A 21,386-nucleotide genomic window follows, 5' to 3' on the forward strand; every position below is an offset into this window, starting at 1 on the left:
TAAGATGTTATCCGCGAGTTCTTCTAGTTTTCCTGACCTATTACTTATCTTTTTTGTACCAAGAATATATTTTTTGAGATAAATATAGCCTTTATTCATCTTCTGATGCAATCTATCTGTCATACTCGTGAACGAGTCCCCTCCGATCGATCCCCCGTCCAATTCAACGGGGTCCGATATTACGACGGATTGAGCCGAGGTTCGAACCGCTAGTGGTGCCCTCAGACTAAAGTCGTATCCGTCAGGCAGGAGTTGGCCTTCAGCCGCTCCATGAATCCTTCCTTGGTTTGGAGTGCCATCTGCACTCGCCCCCTAACGTCCGGTGAAGCTGTAAAGGCCAGATGGGGCCAACAGCATTAGAGTAGTCCGAAAAAAAAAATCATGAACGAGTGCCGCTTGTAGGGAGTGGTTTCCTCTTATTACGTCGACTAATTTGCTATTATTTAGTTACTGAACTAGTTGGTTGGGTATTTAATATTTTGAGTCTAATTAATTAGTGCTAGTTGGTAGTTTGTCTTCGCACATTTTAGCTTAAACATATACAGTTACAAGTTCTTTTAAAAAGTAACATGCAAATTTTTAGATCGTTCTTCTTGTGATGAGACAGCTTTCCGATTGAGCTTTCAGATTGATTGTAGTTTCGAAAATAAGTATGACTATTCAAAATTGGTTAAATTTAAGTTTGAAATAAAAAATTACATTTTAAATCATTACTCGCTAAGAAAAACAGTCTGGAATTTCACATAGTATGAATGTAGGAAATTTAATTCATTTGCATTCAGTAAATAACTGTCTGACTGACTGACCAGTACCATGAATATAACACTTAATATTTTCAAAGATTCATAAAATATAGTTAATATAATATACATATACATAGAAATTATGTGGTCTAGCGGTGTAGCACATCGCCTTTCTTCCAATGGTCGACGGTACAATACCTCGCATGACACAAACATTTGTATTCATGAGTATGATTGTTTGTATCGCTCTGGGTGTTTTCTATGTATAATATGTATGTATTTACGAAAAAAAATATCTATATAGTATTTGTATCAGTTATCCAGTGCCCATGACACGAGCTTAATTAGCTTAACTTGGGTCTAGACGGCGCTATGTGAATTGTCCTGAGATTATTATTATTTTAAATAATTTATGAAAGAAATAAAAATTGCCTAGACAACTTTAATATAGTTCAAAATAATCGTCAACTCGTAACAATAAATTTATATTAACCAGACTAGTCTGACCTCCAATCATCAGTCTAGATACGAGTGAAAGTCTAAATCGCTTACCATCGTTCAGCCTATTATTTAGTGTGACTGTATTTTTCAACCAATTACTATGATTTACAGATATTCCAATTCTATAGTCAGTCACGGCATATGCTGAGCGTTGAACTATTTGATACGCCACGTTTATTATTTATTGTATATTATAATCTTTCTTTATGATTTATACTTTCGGAACGTAGTAATGTACATTGAAATAATAAGTATGATTATTCAAAACTGTTTAAATTTATGTTTATTTGAATAAAGAAGTTTTGTTCTGTTCTATTTATACTAGCGGTAAATTCGTCTTTAGTATTAGTATTTAATATTTTGTTTGATACATTTATTTGAAACTAGCTGTACTCGCGACTTCGTCCGCGTGGAATTTAACAAATATGTTAATTTTTTCTGACATAAAAGTAGCCTAAGTTACTTTTTATTACATCAGCTATCTGCCAATTCTATCTGTCAAAATCAGTTAAACAGACAGACAGACAAAAATTGTAAAAAATGTTAATTTGGTGTATGTACCGTATTTATATTCATATGCATGTAGTAAAAAACGGTTATTACAAACAGACACTCCAATTTTATTTACATGTATAGATTTAATATCAACATGTATTTGTATTGCTAAATATACAATTTGCATTACTGATTATACGGACTCGACAAACAGTTATGGAAATTCATGTGCATTTCCAAAATTGATTCAAATCAGGCATTAAGCTGAAATCAATACTTTTTTCATAACAATATATCGGATAACTTCCACAACGCCATCTAGTCCCAAGCTAATCACTTACCTTGTGGGTACTAGAAATGGAGAGAAATATGGAAATGCATTTTTTTATAAAACTCACAGACCCATATAATCGTCCTCATGAATACAAATGTTTGCATCCTGGAAGGAATCAAACCCGCGAACATTGGAAGTAAGGCAGTATTTTAAACCACTAGACCACTGAGGTCATATAAAAACGATAAAGCAATTTTTAATCAATTTAACAAATGAATAGATGCCTTCATTCTAATAGCATTAAGTATATAATAAATTGCAGGATCAGTCGAAGCGGAGCCGCTCATGAACCACGTAGACGGTGACCACGACGATGGTCACAAGAGGTACATCGAAGATTACCTCTGGAACGGGCAGAAGCCGGGAGTGCAAAGGTGGGTCGCGAAATTTTCACTTTACCGTTATCAATCGATTAATCTATTTCATTGGCCATTGGTCTCTAAATCAATAGGTATAGGAATCAATTTAGGTCATCCTGCTGAATTTATGCAGACATAAATTGAAAGATGATGCGACTACAATAAATGCATTTTGTTTATCACTTTTTCGCACTAACGATTTTTCAAAAGGCTTGCTTGAAGCCTTGAAGCCTGTGTGTTTATTCTTGTTTTCATACTTATTTATTTTTATATAATGAAACGTATTGAACAGACTTGTATATTCATTTAAAATAAGTAAATCTTAAAGTAGAAATTGTTCTAAAAATAAAATCTAACCATAGACATCAATCACAGATCATATGTCCTTAGCTACTCTCAAAATTTTGACAGATAATAAAACATCTTTTAACACTATTTTTCAATGTTTAATCAAGACATCTCTTATTTGTAATCTGTGTAGAAAACCATGAGCATTAATGACTATAAAGAAAGCAATAAACATATATTTGCTTTTGTTTCTACCATTCCTATAATGTATAGTTCTATCTCTGTCTTTTACAAATCATCCGTTAATACCTATTATAATTATAATATGTTAAGTATACCGTACAAGTGCCATAGTTTCAATGAATCGGTATTGATTGCTATCTAAGCTTTCTGTATTTTACTTTTTGTCGTAATAATTCATGTAGATACATCATCTATTTCGATTTATGTCTGTTTAAACCTTACTTCTCCGTCTGTAGGCAATAATGATAAAAAAATACCAATTGGTTATTGTTATAAAAATCTAGTCCTGAAAATTAGGCTTCTATCATATATAGTACTCAGACTTATGTATATAATTAACATCATAACAGCTATTACTTTAGAAGTACTACTTTATTTCTAATATCAACAGTTTTATTACCAATTAAATGTTGTATTTCCTTTACTTAATAGCACCATAAATAAAAGTACATCTTAGAAATTATTTCGTACATTTATAAGACCCTATTCGGCGTTTGAAGTAGACATTAAATCGATTTAATCTTTTTTCGTTCAGAATCTATTTACTATATTTTGTTTTTGTTTTGTATTAATAATTATTATATTATTATCAGTGTAAAAAGTTTCTGAACTCAACGTAGCTTCAGCTTTATCATATTTATCATACAATGCTTCTTATATTTAATCTTCTAGTTAATAAATTATTATAGATTGTTTCGTCGATTTATCTTCTACAATTTTATTTTTATAAGCATGCCTTGATTTATTATCTTCTCCACACAGAACTGATTTTATAATTAAGAAATCGTTTTATAAATATTTAGAAACAGTCTATAATTAATCACGATACACTTTGAAGCGTTATCTATCTACATTTCACGCTTCGCTTCAGCTAAGAGCAGCGGCTTTTTCGCAAATGATGTCATTAACACCATGGTATTGGGGTCCAAAATATACCCAATCGACATTCATGTTACACGACAAAATGTTACAACAAATATATGTTACATATTGTTATAATTGTTAAAAATAATTTTACATACTTATAAAAGTGCCAGTTGCAAATCCGTGAAATTCCGGACTTCATATGCAAAAACTTAGATATTTTGAAAACTAAATAATAGTTATCTGTATATAATGTTTCCATAAATAATAATGTTTTGGATTCCGTAAACTTTTCAGGTTGAAGACTGTTTGAATTTGATAGAATATTTTGAATGGAATTAATGCTAATAGCTTTCAATTTTTCTGTGTCTAGCTTTGTGTACTAACCAAACCATGAAGGAAACTATAAAACAACTATCTCTAAAGTAATTAAAAAATCCAGAAGCGAATCATACATGAAATATGTAGGTGAATGTGTATATAAAATACGGACATGAAATAATTATTCGTACTCTTGAAATTATGCGAGATGTTCCTTTGATAGAAGTTCTTAAGTGTTACGCTCTATTGAAATGCAACTTCAGAATTCATTAATATGCTAATGAGCAACCTCTCGCAAATAAATTACTACAATTCTAAAATGTTGACAAATGTAGACATTGAAATGATTTTGTATACGTAATTATAATATTGTTTACTGTTACAAATTCATTGTTGTGAACATCTACTATCTTATCATTCAACGTTGGTTTAATAAAATCTAATTGTTTAATTCCATGAATGATTCAATTCTATATACCGTTGATGCCCTTTGATGAAAATTAAAAACGTTTAAAGTTTCTTTCATGCACATGTTCTGCGTCCATTTCAATTTCAATTATATACTAGAGCAGAACAAAGTCTAAATTTCGTTTTTGATATTTGCTTACATTTCTCCTCACGGTGGCGGTGTGTAGGCCGAGTAGACTTAGCCAAGAATAGTTCGGAATGTCCGCTAATAGATACTTTTTCAAATTTCAATGTGTCCTGCACTTGTCGATGTGAACGTTCATATTGGTTTTTGTTAGATTGTATTGTCGATGTATCACCCAAACACTTCTTGACACTACTTTAAATTTAGTTGAGCGAGTCACCGGGCACGAGCCCGCACTGTTTGTCGGTCGGCCTGTCTAGTTCCTAGACTCTTCTACGTCTCAACATCCTAACCTCACCATTGCGAGCTTGACAATTATTTGAAGCATGTCTACCTTACTAACCTGGCTCGGCGCGAGCTATTTCTTTTGCCGCATCATCATCGTAAAGAAAATCCAAGCGTCTAAGACTTGAAATGAAATTTTGCAGAAAATCGACGTTCCGTAGCGCGCTATCGGCCCTCATATCCAACGGCGAGGATCGTTCCAAAGATAATAGGAAACGTTACAAAAGCGAGTACAAAAAGAAATTTAGACCGTTCTCTCAGTACGTGTACGAGGCGTCTAAAGGGACATTTACAAAATGCAGGGGGAAAGGGAAGACGAATGAGGAGGCGAGCGAGAGGATGCTGGGTGAGACACAGGGTGGCGCGGGGGAGAATGTAGGCACGGGGGCGGGCGGGGTAGCGAATTCGAACGCGGGCGCGGGGGCGGGAGCGGGAGCGGGCGCGGGGGAGGACGCCACCACGCTGCGCGCGGCCGGCCTGCAGTCGCTGGGCCTCTCGCAAGGGGACTCCTGGTACCGCGAGGTGCTGGACCTGCGCAAGCGCGCCGGCGAATACAAGGTCTGCGGTCAATTGAACTCAACTCTAATAGAATAGCAACAAACGTAAATACCGAGGCAAGAAAGACAAATAATCTTTGTCTTTGAGATACATAGCCACAGAACTGACTGGGGGAAATTATACACGTAATTGAAATCCAGACATGTAATGAGATCCAGTGATGGCGGTCAACAATCGCTGTAAAGGTAACCTGTATCTCATCACATAGACTGGAAGAATAAAGTGGCAAATTCGAGAATTTATAATTTACAACGAAAACCCAACAATGCCTCTATCATTTACAGATTATAACCTAAAAATCCTCAATTTATTTTCTTACTTGTCAATTGTCAAGTTATTGAACTTGCTAATCCAGTTTTAGATTATTATGCAACTTTTTTTTTCCCACCCATTTTTCCAAATATCCTAGTCGTATTCACTCATGATCATGCTTCGTTCATTCTCAAAATTGCCATTATTCGACAGTACCGTGGCTGGGGAACCGAACTGGCTCCAGAACACATCACACAGCTTTACAATAAGCAAATCGAGCTCTGGTACCAGGTGTCCCGACGGTCCTCGTTGTCTGCCCTATCACTCGCTTCCACCAATCACAAGTAAGTGATGCACTCGGGATTATTTAAAGTCGATTAGAAATCCCGCTCGAAGGACCAGAAAAAAATATTAATAAAATTATTAAAAGGCTATACTTAAGGTACGGTTTTGGAAGCGAAATGGTAATTAAGAAAATATGGCTTTCAAATTTTTTTTGGTCCTTCGAGCCGGATTGTTTAATCTTCTTTAATGTCATAGGATAGTAGCATAACAGGCTGATGCAAAGCAAAGAATGGCTTGTATGGCACAAGAAGCCATTTTATACATGCAAAGTATGTAGTTTAGTTACAATCATCAGCCTCATAGTATATAAGTATTGAAAGTGAAATGGCGACCATTTCGAATATAATTATGTATTTTTTGCTTTATATTATACACTATAATATGATGTGTTTTATTTTTATAATTATGTTATTTTATTCTTAAAATACTATCGTACATTTATGATTTATTTTAAATCATAACTGGAATATAATTATATGCTACTTCAAAACAATGAAAATGGATAAATACACTGTTTGTTAATAGAAATTTAATAAATAAAACAATACCCCTGAACATATCACACAGCCCTGTCTAAACGGAAACTAAACAGCTTGTATAACATTAACATTAAACTACTACTAGATATATTTAAATATACAGAAAACCAGATTAAACCTATACAAGTATATCTTTTCTAAGAATGTTATGAGGGAAATATTTCAAATACGAACTTTCTCGAAGAATTTACCAATTTAACGTAGCTATATTAGAAATAGAAAAGTAATAGGTTATATTCTAAGCAGTTGGCAATTTATCGACAGCTCAAGAGTAAATCACAAAACAACAACACAATAACAATAATAATAAAATAATAACCTTAGACAATTCACACAGAGTCATCTAATTCCAAGTTAAGCAGATCTTATGTTATGGGTACTAGATAACTGATATATTTTTTGGAAATACAGAAAATAATAGACATAGAAAACACCAAGACCACACAAATATTTACACTGTATGAGGAATCGAACCAGCGACCATCGGAAGCAAAGCAGTGAGTTAAACCGCTAGACCATTGAGGCCGCCTGTCATGTAGTCATAGTGACATGACCAACGTACACTCTTATGAAAAATAAATAAATAAAACGACTGCTAAAATATAACAATAGACAAAAACTAATAAAACATGAGCCTAAATTAAAAAAACAACAATTACACCAAAAATAACAACACTCTAACCTATTACGACATTTACAATATTTGTTCACTATAATCAGATAATTAAAACTGTACCCATTTAAGTTCAAATTGAAACAGAATATTCAAATTCAACAATTTCCAACTAAGATCTACCATATCTACTCCGCAGAGCCCTACCCCGGGACGAGAAAGACGGCAAGGACTCCAAGAATCATTCGCCTAAGAAGTTCAGGTCTTTCCGCTCGGCTCCTCATCAGTCCATCCATGCAAAGATCCAGGAAACGAAGGCTCAGGAACGATCGCCCCATAAGACTTCCCCCCAAAAACAACGGAAGAAGCTCCAAGGACATAGTTTTGATGAAGGTGCTACCCAGGAAGGTAATTCAACCCTTATTTTTTACTAAATGGAATGGCAAATTATTAAAGGACAACCTAAAATGTCAACCCAATATAATATACCTCGACAATTCAAACAACGCCATCTAGTCCCAAGCTAAGCAAAGCTTGTGTTATGAGTACTAGACAACTGATATAAAAATTATATATTTTTTTGCAAATACATACATAATATGCATAGGATACACCCAGACCGATACAAACAATCATACTCATGAATACAAGTGTTTGCACCGTGCGAGGAATCGAACAAGCGACCATAGGAAGTACAGTGTGCTAAACCGTTAACCGCCGAGGCTTTCCTAGATAATAGAATAGAATAGAAAACCCCTTATTCAAATTAATTTATATTTAACTACATTTCAATAAGTCATCCTTATTTTTTAATCTACCGCTAATTCAGAAAGCTGTCCCATCACAAGAAGAACGAACTAGAAATATACGTTGCTCTTTTAAAGAATTGTAACTTTACATTTTTAAGTAGAAATGTGTGAATACAAACAACCAACTACTACTAACTGATTAGAGTCAAAATATGGAATCAGTGGTAGAGCAGACAAGTTCATACAAGCAGCGTTGATGGAGATATCCAGTGAATGTATATTGCAGCAAATGTAATTTAACCTTGTTTTGATCACAGTTGCACGTTACATATAACTGTTATTTAGCAACAGGAATACTTATTTTAAATGTGATGGATTAGACATTTTCTTCTAAAATCAATGTGCCTAATACAAGTTCACGAGTATGACTGACAAAATATGTAAAGGTGAAGGTACAATGTTACGTGGATCATATTTCAGCTTCGAAGGTGGGTGAGAATGCGTTCCGGTCTCCGCGGAGGCGGCCGCGCTCCGCCGACCCTGCGCCTGCGCCTGCGCACTCCGCCAAGAGCATTCCCAACGGACACGAGCCTCATCCCAGGCCCATGAAGCCTACCGGTGAGTTCACATCTCCCTACTCTATTTACATGCTAACGTATAAATACTCCGATCAATCCCACTACATTTTATTTTAATAAAAATTTTAATTCAATTCTGATTATTTTAAATTTAAAAAAACCAGTATAACAAGACCCTGCTACTAAATAGAAGATACGGTTCAACATAGTGTGGATGTGTTTGAACTATATTTTATTTACATAAAAATATTAAATTCTGATTCTTTTAAATTTCGATAAACCAGTATAACAAGACCCCTATTACCCTGCTACTAAATAGAAGATACGGTTCAAGATAGTTTGGATGTGTTTGAACACGTAGTATGACCAAAGGAACTTTGAACAAAGGAAAATTTTAGTAATTATTAAAGACAATTAAAACATAGTATCATGTGTTTGGCCATAGCAATGGCGTTAAGATTGTTTAAAAATTGTACACAAATAATCCATAAAGAAAGATATAATATATATATCATAATATGTATGAATGAATCTCTATTTTTGTAAACATATACAAGCTTATTTGAAAAGAATAAGCGCTGAGTTTTTTGTCAGTTCTTCTCATCTCGAAACCATTCCGAACTGACGGTAGATTTGACATATCATAAGAGTCTGTAATAGACCTACATTAATAAAAATATTCATTCAATTTGATTTTTTTTAAACAAAATTATATTTGATGTTTGTAATAAATAAAAAAAATGGTTAACGGTATTGGTGGTACAATAAGAGATAATATTAATTAAATAATTGACATTGTATTACTGTTTGTTGACCCAATTAAAATAAAAAAACACATATTTTAACATTAAAAAGTAAAGTTACAACTATTATTTAAAAGAACACCACGCAAGTATCTTGCTCTTTCTTCTTGTAATGAGACCTATAATTTAATGAGCATTCGTGTATTTATGAAATCAAAAATAAAATATTGTATGATTGCTCATTACATTATTAAATTTAATCAGTACTGTGGTATAGAAGTGGTATGGAGTGTAGGGGTTGCCAGAGTAAATTTTATTTTACATATTAGTAATAATCTACTATAATAATCTACTACCAAATAAATATCTTTTATTCCTATTTATTCTTTATTGCCATAATAATATATTTACCAACGGCCTACGAACGTAATGATAATAATGTTTCTTAACTGTAGTGCTGTAACCTAACTTAGGTCCACTGGCGGTGGCATATGTAAATTTTTTATTATGCTTATATGTATAGAAAATTTTCTAGTAAATATATCTAAGACTAAAATGATAAGCAAAAGTCAGTGCATGACAAAAGATAGTCTATATAATAATCTATCTCTTAAACATAAAAAAGTACGTCTAAAAATAATAAACTTACATTACCCTAAACATCTTGTTATATCATGTTATAGTTTTCAGAATTGTTTATTGTTAAAAAATCATATGATATTCATCTGCCAATTATTATTTTTTACTGTATACAGTTTTAGTGTTTCTTTGTGTTTTTTGGGTGAAGGCTTTTCGCCAATGTCCAATAAAAAAAATAAAATAACTTTTTATATCACTCTGACATTCGCATTGAGCAGCCTAGGGTACTTAATATCAAAAACAACGCATTAATCTAATAAAGTAATTTCATTAGACTTAAGTGTTAATTATTAAATCATTAAAACTAATTGATTAAAACTTATATTAATATATATTTATTATTAATTAATTACTTAGTCCTACAAAATTTTTAATATTATTTTTTGTCTATCTGATTACTATTTTTCTATTAGTATCTCTGTATCTCTAATGTTCTGTATGTTTGTCTTGTAATACATTATATCTGTATTAATGTCTATTAATGTAATAGAATTAGCTAATTATATTATTGTTGTAATTCCCATTGGTGCATGTCCCTCCCCTTATGTGGCTTATAACTACGAGAATTGGCTCTATTTTGATGAAATCAAAGCGTAACATTTAATTAAAAAAATATATCCTTTTCCTATTCTTCTTTTTTATTAATGGCAACATTATTTTATTGTTTTCTACTCTTTAGTATTTTTTTAAAAGTCGGCGCAAGCAAAGGATGTCTATACATCCTAGTTATAGGTTATTAGAATAATATAACTGTGTAATTCTTTCTAAAAAAATATCCACAGTTAATAATTGCATATTTTCCAGGTGGCATTTTGTCATGATTTTAGAATTTAATAGATCTGTCATTTTGCAACTCAATACCCCTTGACCTAATATATTTTCAAGTGTTACTGTTAAAGTTGGAACAATCAGGTTCCTAGCTTGGTAGCGGCACTTTAGGGGTTCTGGTATATACTTATATGAAATTTACTATTTATTCGCTTTAAAAATACTAGACTGAATGATTAGAGCCATGTCTCGCGAGCCAAAATTGTTTAGTAGCAACATTTTTTCGGTAGGTTTGCCGTTGAGTAGAGCGACTAGTAGTAGAGTTAGGTCGACCTCTCGGGGCGGGCGGTCGCCGTCGGCACCGAGCAAACCGGGGGCGGCGGCTAGCGGGACCTCGGGGACCCCCGCCGGCCGCAGGAGCCGCAGCGTCTCTAAAGTGGGCATTAAATTGGGTGCGTACACATAGGTGACAGTTGCGTCGACGCTCTCTGTTGTTCTCTAACAACATCAACTAACGTTCACTCCTGATTGATATAACAATAATCCAATATATTCATTACATTTTGTCTTATGGCAGTATTAATGAGTTAGAAGAGTACGTATATAGAAATGTCAATTCAAAATTTCGAAGGTTTTCTCTAGTTTCGAACCTTGTTCGATTATGTCAGTGTTTTCTTATTTCAATTATATACGTATATCTACTATGTATTTTCTATTGGTCATTAAGACCTTCGAAATTTCGAATTTACATCTGTATATCCTATCTCTTCTCACATATTAGTGGTTCCATAAGACAAAACGCTACAAATGTATATTGTTTAGTTGTTATTCCAATAAGCATTCTACGTTAGTAATTGTTCTTAGAATATTTTGTTCCACATACAAAACAAGCTTCGATTTTCAAAATCGTTTTTATTTCGTAATTGGCTTTTTGTGTTTTGGTGTGCTTGTTTTTGTGTTTTTAATTGGATGTCGTGGCAGTGCGTCTACGCAACATACTAGAGTCACGTGAAGCGTATTGGCACCAACAAGGCAAGGGAATGGCTTCTACACAACACTCCGTGTGATTTTTTTGCCTCGTGAACGATCACAATGCACTCGACCACCGTAGCTATGAATTTACATAAATAGGAAACAATTAAAAATACGCGAATTATAACCTCCTACATAATAAATATGCTACTACATGTATTTGTTAGGAAAAATAAATAAAGTATTATTTATTTATTGTTTAAGGATTAAGGATTAGAATAATGGTCAGATTACCCGAATGCAACTAACATTTGGATAGGCGTAGTTGTAGCTCCACTATTAGAGCCACTCTTTTTATGAAAACATAATTCGAAAGAAAAGGACAAAATAATTCAATACGTGAAATTCTATGAATTAGGCTGGTAATATACAGTCGGTTAGTGGTCAGATTAGTCAAACGTAACTAACATTTCAAAAGACACAGTATATTGCTGCTCTTTTAAAAGGATAAACCAAATCCATCCTCTCCGCTCCATTGTTAATATTTAGTATTTTTTTATAAAAATAATCAAATCAAAAACAATTTAATAGATATAATTTCTATGAATTAGGATAGGTAATATACAGCCGGTTTGTAGTCAGGTAACCCGATTGCGACTGTAACATTCGGATAGGCGCAATTTTGTTGTTACGCTGCCCATCTTCTAGAAGAGCGGGACATAGTGACCAAACGGACAACCATAGAAGTAACCGACAATCATTACATAGAACAAAATAAAGTCGTTGTCTGTCCATATGTATGCTTAAATATTTAAAACTACGCAACAGATTTGGAAGCGGTTTATTTAATAGATAGTGATTCTAGAGGAAGGTTTATAAGTATATAATACATGTACACTCGTGCGAAGCCGGGGCGAGATGCTAGTATATTATATTACTAGCTTAAGTTGGAAAGCCTTCAATTTGTAAGTATAACATATAGTTTAAATTATATATATATATATAAATAAAAAATTAAAGCATATAACATTTAACTTTAATTTAAAACATAGATATATAAACTATAGTCAACACTTTCACTAAACAAGCACTGGACTACGAGTAGTACGCGAAAAACACTTTTGTGAACTTACGTCATTGTCTTGATAAATTTTTGTTTAGATATTAGATGTGTTTATTGTTGTTAATCTAGATGTATGAACCTACAAAATCACATATTGTTGTCTATATATTAATACGGGAACGAAAACTATGTACTCCACTTTACGAATATTGCGCGGACAGGTGAGTATGAAATTAAATAATATATATATATATATGTACTAGCTGTCCCGACAAACGTTGTTTTGCCTTAAAATAAAAAAAAAATTAGGGGTGGACTACCCCTGACATTTAGGGGAATGAAAAATAGATGTTGGCTGATTCTCAGAACTACTCAATACGCTCACAAAATTTCATGAGAATCGGTCAAGTTTCGGAGGAGTATGGGAACGAAAACTGTGACACGAGAATTTTATATATAAGATATGTATAACGATATAATCATTAATACAGGCGTTTTACCTTACAATAAAACGATACTTATTCGAAACAGAATATTTTTAAATGCCAGGTGGAAAATATTCGCCTCCAATGAACAATGAAGAATCGCTCCCTCTAATGCCCAATTTACACTCAGCCCGAGTGGGCAGGGAAGTGAGCAGCACGAGAGTGTAAACACGAGTGGAAACACTTCCCACGCCATTGGCGCGGCCACCCGCGCTGCCAGGCGCTCCCTCGATTGTCGGTTTTTCGTGCGCGAGTCAAAGGACTGGCAGCGCGAGTGGCAGCGTGTTTTTACATTCAGCCCTCTCGCTCAGTTGTCGCCCGGCAATATTTCCGGCAGCGCGAGTGGCAGGGGAAGCGGCTGAATGTAAACCTAGCATAAAGTTAGTTGGCTAGGTGGCGCTGGTGGTGGCAGTGGTAGAGAAAAGAGAGAAAGGGACAGAAATATTGGTCAGAAAAGATAGGCACTATATTCTCAGAAAGCTTCTTTTTGTGATGAGACAGCTTTCCGAAAGAGTGGTAGATTAAAAAAATTGTGATGACTATTCAAAATTAAATTTATTTGAATAAAGGATTTTCTATTCTATTCTATTCTGTATGGGAATAGAACTTATTGAAAACTTAATTAGTGTTTTAAAATGTCTAGACTAGTGAGGCTCAGTAGCTCAGTGGAATTGTAAAGGTCAATCAGATTGCTTTATTGAAGCATGTTTTAGTAGCGATATGAAATTTCACTCTACCACTTCATGAGTGGTAGAGTTCAAATTAATCAATGTCATATTTCAAGTCCTCTCGAAGTAACACCGTTGTTTTGTATGGTAACCGGTTAGTAAAAAAAAAACATGACATATATATATTTTCGAAGAAGGGTTTTTCTGTTTGTACGTTTTGTTTTATTCTCTTATCTCGTGAAAGATATATCTCGTCTAATGAAATAAAAATAAAACATATATTTTATTTACCAGATAACGATTTCTAGACTAGGAAGGGGAAACTGAAAACCGTAAAAATACCAAGCTACGATCTCGTAGCTAAAAGACAGGTGTAAGTCTTAATAAACTTGCGTATTATATATAATTTTTTGTCTTCCATTTTCATTTTGGGAATGGAATTACTTTCATTATTATCTAATATCACTGACTTTTAGGTGTGTATAACCTTATACTATGGTATGGCTAGATATATCTGACATTTTTTTTCGGACTACTGTAATGCTGTTGGCCGCAGCTGGCCTTTATAGCTTCACCGGACGATAGGGGGCGAGTGTAGGTGATAATCCAAACTCGCGGACTTTGGAGCGGCTGAAAGCCAACTCCCGCCTGACGGATACGACTTTAGTCTAAGTGCACCGCTAGGGGTTCGAACCTCTGTTCAGGTCGTGGCAATTTAGATCCCCGTTTGAATTGGACGGGGGACCGATCGGAGGGGTGAACGGGGGATCAATCAGGCGATAAATATATAACACTGAGGTTTTTTTAATGAATAATAATGGAATAGTGCTCTCGCCTGCACTAACGGTATACGCTGGCGTGGCACCAGTGAAGGATGATAGGATAGAGATGACGTCAGGACAGTTAGCACGTCGTGACATGTATCATGATGGTTTCCAAGGGGGTACTATGTGAAGGTCAACATTACTAATAATCCCCTACCCTCAGTACACTAAGGTTAGATGTTATAATATTATATGTAAAGTACATTTGACCCCAATAAATACGGTTTCTTTTTTTATTTCTACATATGTGATTTTGTAGCAGGCTTATTTAGAATCGTGATTCTGTATATATTTATCTCCTTATTATATTATATATCAGTATTTCCCGCAACTTTGTATGTGTAAAATTCAGAATATTGGGACTCTGGACAATTCACACAGCACCATCTAGTCCCAAACTTAGAAGAAGTTGTGTAGCAGACATTGATAGAATACTTGAATATATATTTAATATTATAGATACATATATAATATATATAGAAAACATACCCAGATCGATATTAACAATCATACTCATGAATACAGTATGCGAGGAATCGAACCCGCGAATCGGAAGTAAGGCAGTGTGCTAAACCTCTAGACCACCGATACCGCATAACAATAATATTACCTTTTTAGAGAGTAGGCAAGACTATTGAAAATTTCACATATTTTTTAAATATTTTCTTCTAATAGAGTCCGATTCTAAATTGGCATTTTAATATTTATAAGTGTTATTATTTAATTAGTTTAGATTACAATATATGTTGCATGCTGTGTTCGTGTTTTCTTAGGATAAACTGATCCATGGAATGTTTATTAAAAGAAATGCATTTTATCTATGGCATGAACTTAAACACCTACGTATAGATTTTTATCTATTTAAAATACATTTATTAAGTTATCTAACATCATTATTAAACTGTTAACATTTAATAAATAAATATTAAAACATTAAATAATAATAATATTCGGTTGTTTAATTACCGATAAATACATTTAAGGTTTAATATTGTATTTAAGTGTTAGATATATAATTTAAATAATTATAATTATATATAATATATAAATAATAATTTATTAAAATACATATGTATGTATATTATTTTTTCATACGCAAATATTAAAGTTTTAAAATCAAATTTAAAATTGTACTACGAAAATCGTATAAGGTTCACTTGGCACATTTAACAATTAAATATCAAATTGTTGCTTGGCCAGTAATGTACTTACTATACATATAATTATATACAATAAAATGTATTAAATAACAATAAATGAAGCATGCAAGAAAAAGATCACAATAAAATTCGGTGTTATGCAAAATTCATTAATGTATGCTTTGACCACCTGAGTGGCAAATAATGATTACTGACTATGGAAGACATATATATATAAAGTATAACTAAATATAATAATAATATATACTAATAAATGCAATCCCTTATTCTATGCCTAAATTAGAAATTATATTTTATGATTCTTATCTTATACATAATTTTGCGATACCAAACGAATATCTAACTGAATCTATTAATAAAGATGGATGATCTAACGAAAATATTGGATTAAAAACCTATTATTTTCTATGTTACGTAGGGAAATTTAAATTAACTTATAATCATAACATTTCTATGATTCATAAAAACCAATATCAATGAATTCATAAAACTGTCTGAATGAATTCATAAAATTTCTGTGAATTAATTCATAAAACCTAATTTATACTAAAACTCTCAAAAAGTAAAATATTACTTTATTACTTCAGGTACCGTACTTATTAGCAAGTTACAGTACTTAGCTGATTCTGGATTTCTTAATTACAGTAATTGCCATTATTCTATTTATTTTCGCGTCTCGTGTTTATTACACATTATTTATATTGTTAACCGCGAGTCAACACGAATAATTTTATGTTAAATAAAGGTATTTACCTCTCTCCTTACCTTACCTCTCTCTTTACCTTTAACGTAAATAAAAATTGTATCTATCTATCTATCTCCAGGTTTTGACTAGATTGGACTAGCCATGGCTGACTAATATAATAGTACATAGCAAAAAGAATTACTTTATTATATTGTTATTTACTATGATGTTATAATAGTAGTTCAGGTCTATAAACGACGCTTATCAGTTTTCATACCAATAATGTATCTACTCCAATAACTTTAAAAACATTACAACCGCCACTTTTCAGACGACGAGATCCCGTCTCACCGCAGCGCCTCAGTCGCTAAAGACCACTTCTTCGACGATTCACCAGTTGTGAAGTCGCCACCGGAACCGACCCGGGTGAAGTCGCCGGAGCAGATGAACATGCGGTCGCCGGACCCCGTCAACTGGACGGTGCCCCTCGACACCGGGAAGACGTTCACCGTCACACAGAATGTTAAAAGCGGTGAGTGCCGGTTGTTGGGCAAACTCAGCGCCAAATGTAGTTAAATTAGTCTTAGTGACAGGGTGAAACTAGTTTTGTGAACTTCGGCATTTTTTTATGTATTATATATTCTTTATTTCATGCTACTACAGGCCCATATTATAGACTATCATGCATATGAAATAAAATACATGAATATTGTCTGTGTGGTCACGGCACTTACGTCGGTAATCTACCACCCACCACATTTACATATCATTTACAATAAACTCGTTTGGTTGGTTGGTTGCTTGGTTCGATTCTTTGGACGATGCAAACATTTGTATTCATGAGTCTGATGGCCACCTTCGGCCAGTTGTCCTCCTCCATGAAAGTGGAAACTCGGGCTATAAACGCCTTAAAAGTTGTGACTCGACTCCAGCTGCGTTACACTCAATATCAGATTACTTTTGGTCCGTATTGTGTTGTTACCCCACAACTTAAATTATGGGGTAACAACAAATTACTTGGACTGAACTACTTACCAAGGTTTTCTCGAGAGACTACAGCATGGGAGTTTCTGAAGAATTATTAATATGAAGGTTTTTTGAGTGTCGGTAGCGCGCACGAGGCTCCCCTGGTATTTCAGATGTCCATAGACTATGGTTACCGTTTACCATCAGATGGACCGTTTACTTGATTGCCGACATCGTATGCAAATATGGCGTTTTCTTTAGATAGTTTAATAAATATGATACTTCAAAATATTTCATCTCAAGACAATCCTAAACTTATAATTCGGTATTTGAGATATCAAAACCTTTTTAAAACAAATTACATATTTTATTATATGTATAAAACCTTCTTTAGTGCCAAAGATTAAAATGATTGATTTCAAAAAACTAGTTTTACTTCACCATTGACTCTGTACAAAGGAGCATCTTTTTCACGTGAAGTACATGGTTTGGGTTAATATTTATTATAATACATATGTATTTGGAATGACTATAAAGCTTATTATACTTCAGTGTAATAACAACACTACGCTAAGGAAATCTAATTTATAATATATGGATTTATAGACTAAAATTGTGTTCTTTTTTCAAAAATTTTCTTTTATAAAATATATCTATATAACCAGCAACAATTATAAAATAAAAAGATATCAGCTTGTTTGCCAATGCAGTAAGAAAATTAAAAAAAAATCCTACTTATATTTTTAAATGACATACTTCTTTGTAATTTGTGGAATTGCATTGCTGATATTTATATTATTAACGAACATGCGTACATATTTATAAATTTTAGAGATTTTTTAATTATTACTATAAACTTTATAGTCATGCCAATAGAATACAATATTGTAAATAAGTATGCACAGATTTGAGGCTGTCAATTACAAATATACTCATTCACTATACTTCGAAGGTTCTTCCAGTTTCCGTATAATATTTTAACTCTTTGCTTTCGCATCACACTACGTTCCAAATTCAAATTTGATATTTTGCACATGGCCGGAATAAAAATAGAATAAGATGCTCTTTAAAATCAGTTAAGCTTATATAAGATTGTCAATAGAAGGTAAGCGTTGGGAATTATTAAGTTCAAAGCTAATAAAAGCCATCACACTGTCATTACACAAAAACTTAGTAACAGTTGCCTCATAATTCATTATTGTGACTAGCAACCCTACACTAGTATGATGAAGTAGTAGCTTGCAACACTGACACACAATCGAACAGTTACAGTACGTTCAAAAATGTACACTCATTAAAATATCATTCATTCCATTACGTCACGATTGTTTGAAACATTTCGGTGAATTTATTTGAATATCGTTCTAAGTCCAGACAGCTTTCATGTAATAATGTTTCGGCTGTTTACAGACGATTCCTTCGCTTGTCTTTCAATGACGATATTTTGACACGTGTCAACTGTCGTGGACATAGAACGTAAATTTCACAGCGTCACGTCATCCAACCATACAACTCGCTCACCATTATTTCAGATGAAAGCGTTAAGCGCCCTAGCTCTGAGTTTAAGGGTGGCTCCATAGCCGAAGAGGGTGCCACCGTGAAGCCGGCAGGTACGACGAACACCGTCACCGCCTAGACCATCGACCATAGACACGTTTTAATGAGTGTGACAAACAGTCTTACGACAGTGGCCTCTATGGCTGAAAGTCGACACCAGAGGTCACTGCCAATAAGCACGACACACCATCGACACCAGAATATATAGAATCTGTTTTATATTATATTTATTGAATAGTTCATGATTAAATTGTGTTAATCCAATAATTGATATGCTTTTATTTATTTTGACCGTACTCCGCTGAGGCGTCAACACGTATGTATACACTTGTCTGTGTGTGTCTGTTTCAATGTTTGCGTACACTGTCACTTGTGGCACCTAACTCTTGTTTCCTCCATCTCATGAAGTTCACTTGTGCATGCTGCCTGTCCTCTTCTATTCTCGTCGAGAAGATGCTGTTTCTCTTTCTAATATTGTAGATTTTAAATGTGTATAACAGCTTATGAGTAGATGGTTTCTGTGGGATTTTTATAATAATTATACGGTAATTTAATGAACTTACTGTGTCGAATGCGTTGAGAGGCTGTGACGAATCCTTCGCTCTCATCCTGAAGAAGAACTTCCGGATGAAGTCGAAATAATGGTCGTGAAAGATGAAAACATAGTAATTTCATTAAAATCCCGTACATAATTATAAAAATATTAGTGTAAAAATGGATATAAGTTTTGAAAATATTAGAATTCCAGTGAGGGTTTTTAATGGAAATTACCAAGAAGACAGGCACGGACTAGATAAACACACAGTCAAGTGCTTCATTTTTGACATGTCAAATGTCGAAATGCAACTAAATAGATACATTACCAATAATTTTACATTGGCTGCTCTATTTTGTACTCATGATAAGTTGCACGTGACCTGAAAAAGTATGTTGCTAACAATTCTCGTATGAAGGAAGTAACTAAATAAAACATACTATATTAACTATAAAAAACGCCTCCTGGTACAGGTGTTTTCATACTAAAAGAAAGCTTCAACAACTATATAGAAAGTAATAAATGTGTTACCCAAATAATCTTTGAATTTTTGGAATGGATTTAAATTGACAGTTTTGTGATTATGTATGTACCATTTGACAATTTCAAATAAACTGTTACATATAACTTTTAGTGTGTTTTCAATTTGAAGAATTGTTAGCAACAGAATTGTATAATCCAGACTCCAGAATTGAATATATTTGATTGTAACAAATAATAAATTATATCACAACGATACAGTTTACGTAGTATGGGTACAAAATTAAGTGCAAAAAAATATAACTTCAAATCATAATAATGAGAATAAAAAATATTTTTTTTTACATAATAGCATCTTTTCGATAATATCTTTTATACCTATCTAGTTGCTAGAACTTTTGAGGCTAAATTCTGTGTTAGCTAGCAAACTATACCAAATTTAATTTTTATTTTAGACAACAATAATCTGCATGAAATCACCAAAAATCATTAATTTATTACCATCTACCATAAAATTACTATAAAGTTTTAACGGTTTTCAAATATCAATTGAGATGATTCTTGCTTGATTCATACCAAAGAATCTTAGATTTAACAGGACAATTTCCTACATTATTATAACTAGAGCATGTTGAATTCTATAGATAGGTCTAGAATATTGTATATAAATTTTAGTCGATGGTATTATGGTCAATAGGATTGTACATACTGTCTGTCTTCAAATAGATACAAGTAGGTACCTAATACCAGACCAACTAAATAGTACTAGATGGGACATTATTGTACCATAAACATTTAAAACAAGTCAACTGTGATACTGTGCTTGTGACAAAATTAGTCAAATCAAAATCAAATATATTTTTAGTGTAGAAATATATTTTTATGAAAATAACACATTACGCAAAGATCGCACATTTTATTAATGTGGCTACATTAATAAATTGTGATAAATAACTATGAAAACATAGTAATTTTATTCAGAAATTAGAAATTACGTCAGAAATTTTCCGATTACGTTACGCTCACGTTTTTGAAATAATTCTCTGAGGATGTATTTACAATTATTTATCTGAATGTTACTTACATAATTGGGGTAATTTTTATATATTTTTATCTCTATATATACTTTTTAGAATATATAAAATTTCAAACTTTTCTTTCACATTCTTATATAATAAAAAC

General features: G+C 33.1%; 1 protein-coding gene across 1 annotated transcript in view; it reads left to right on the forward strand.

Annotated features, from left to right (window-relative positions):
* LOC131843099 (uncharacterized) overlaps window positions 1-21,386 on the forward strand; it is an 82,403-nt gene that overhangs the window by 59,172 nt on the left and 1,845 nt on the right. The window contains exons 7-14 of the mRNA XM_059191694.1: window positions 2,336-2,447; window positions 5,169-5,583; window positions 6,049-6,179; window positions 7,532-7,740; window positions 8,562-8,699; window positions 11,100-11,261; window positions 16,998-17,198; window positions 19,165-19,242. Coding sequence (XP_059047677.1) covers window positions 2,336-2,447; window positions 5,169-5,583; window positions 6,049-6,179; window positions 7,532-7,740; window positions 8,562-8,699; window positions 11,100-11,261; window positions 16,998-17,198; window positions 19,165-19,242 — 1,446 coding nt within the window. The remainder of the gene's footprint in view (window positions 1-2,335; window positions 2,448-5,168; window positions 5,584-6,048; window positions 6,180-7,531; window positions 7,741-8,561; window positions 8,700-11,099; window positions 11,262-16,997; window positions 17,199-19,164; window positions 19,243-21,386) is intronic.

This window comes from Achroia grisella, unplaced genomic scaffold, assembly GCF_030625045.1.
Source record: "Achroia grisella isolate CSIRO2021 unplaced genomic scaffold, CSIRO_AGI_Agris_v1 utg2786, whole genome shotgun sequence".
NCBI classification, from domain to species: Eukaryota; Metazoa; Arthropoda; class Insecta; order Lepidoptera; family Pyralidae; genus Achroia; species Achroia grisella.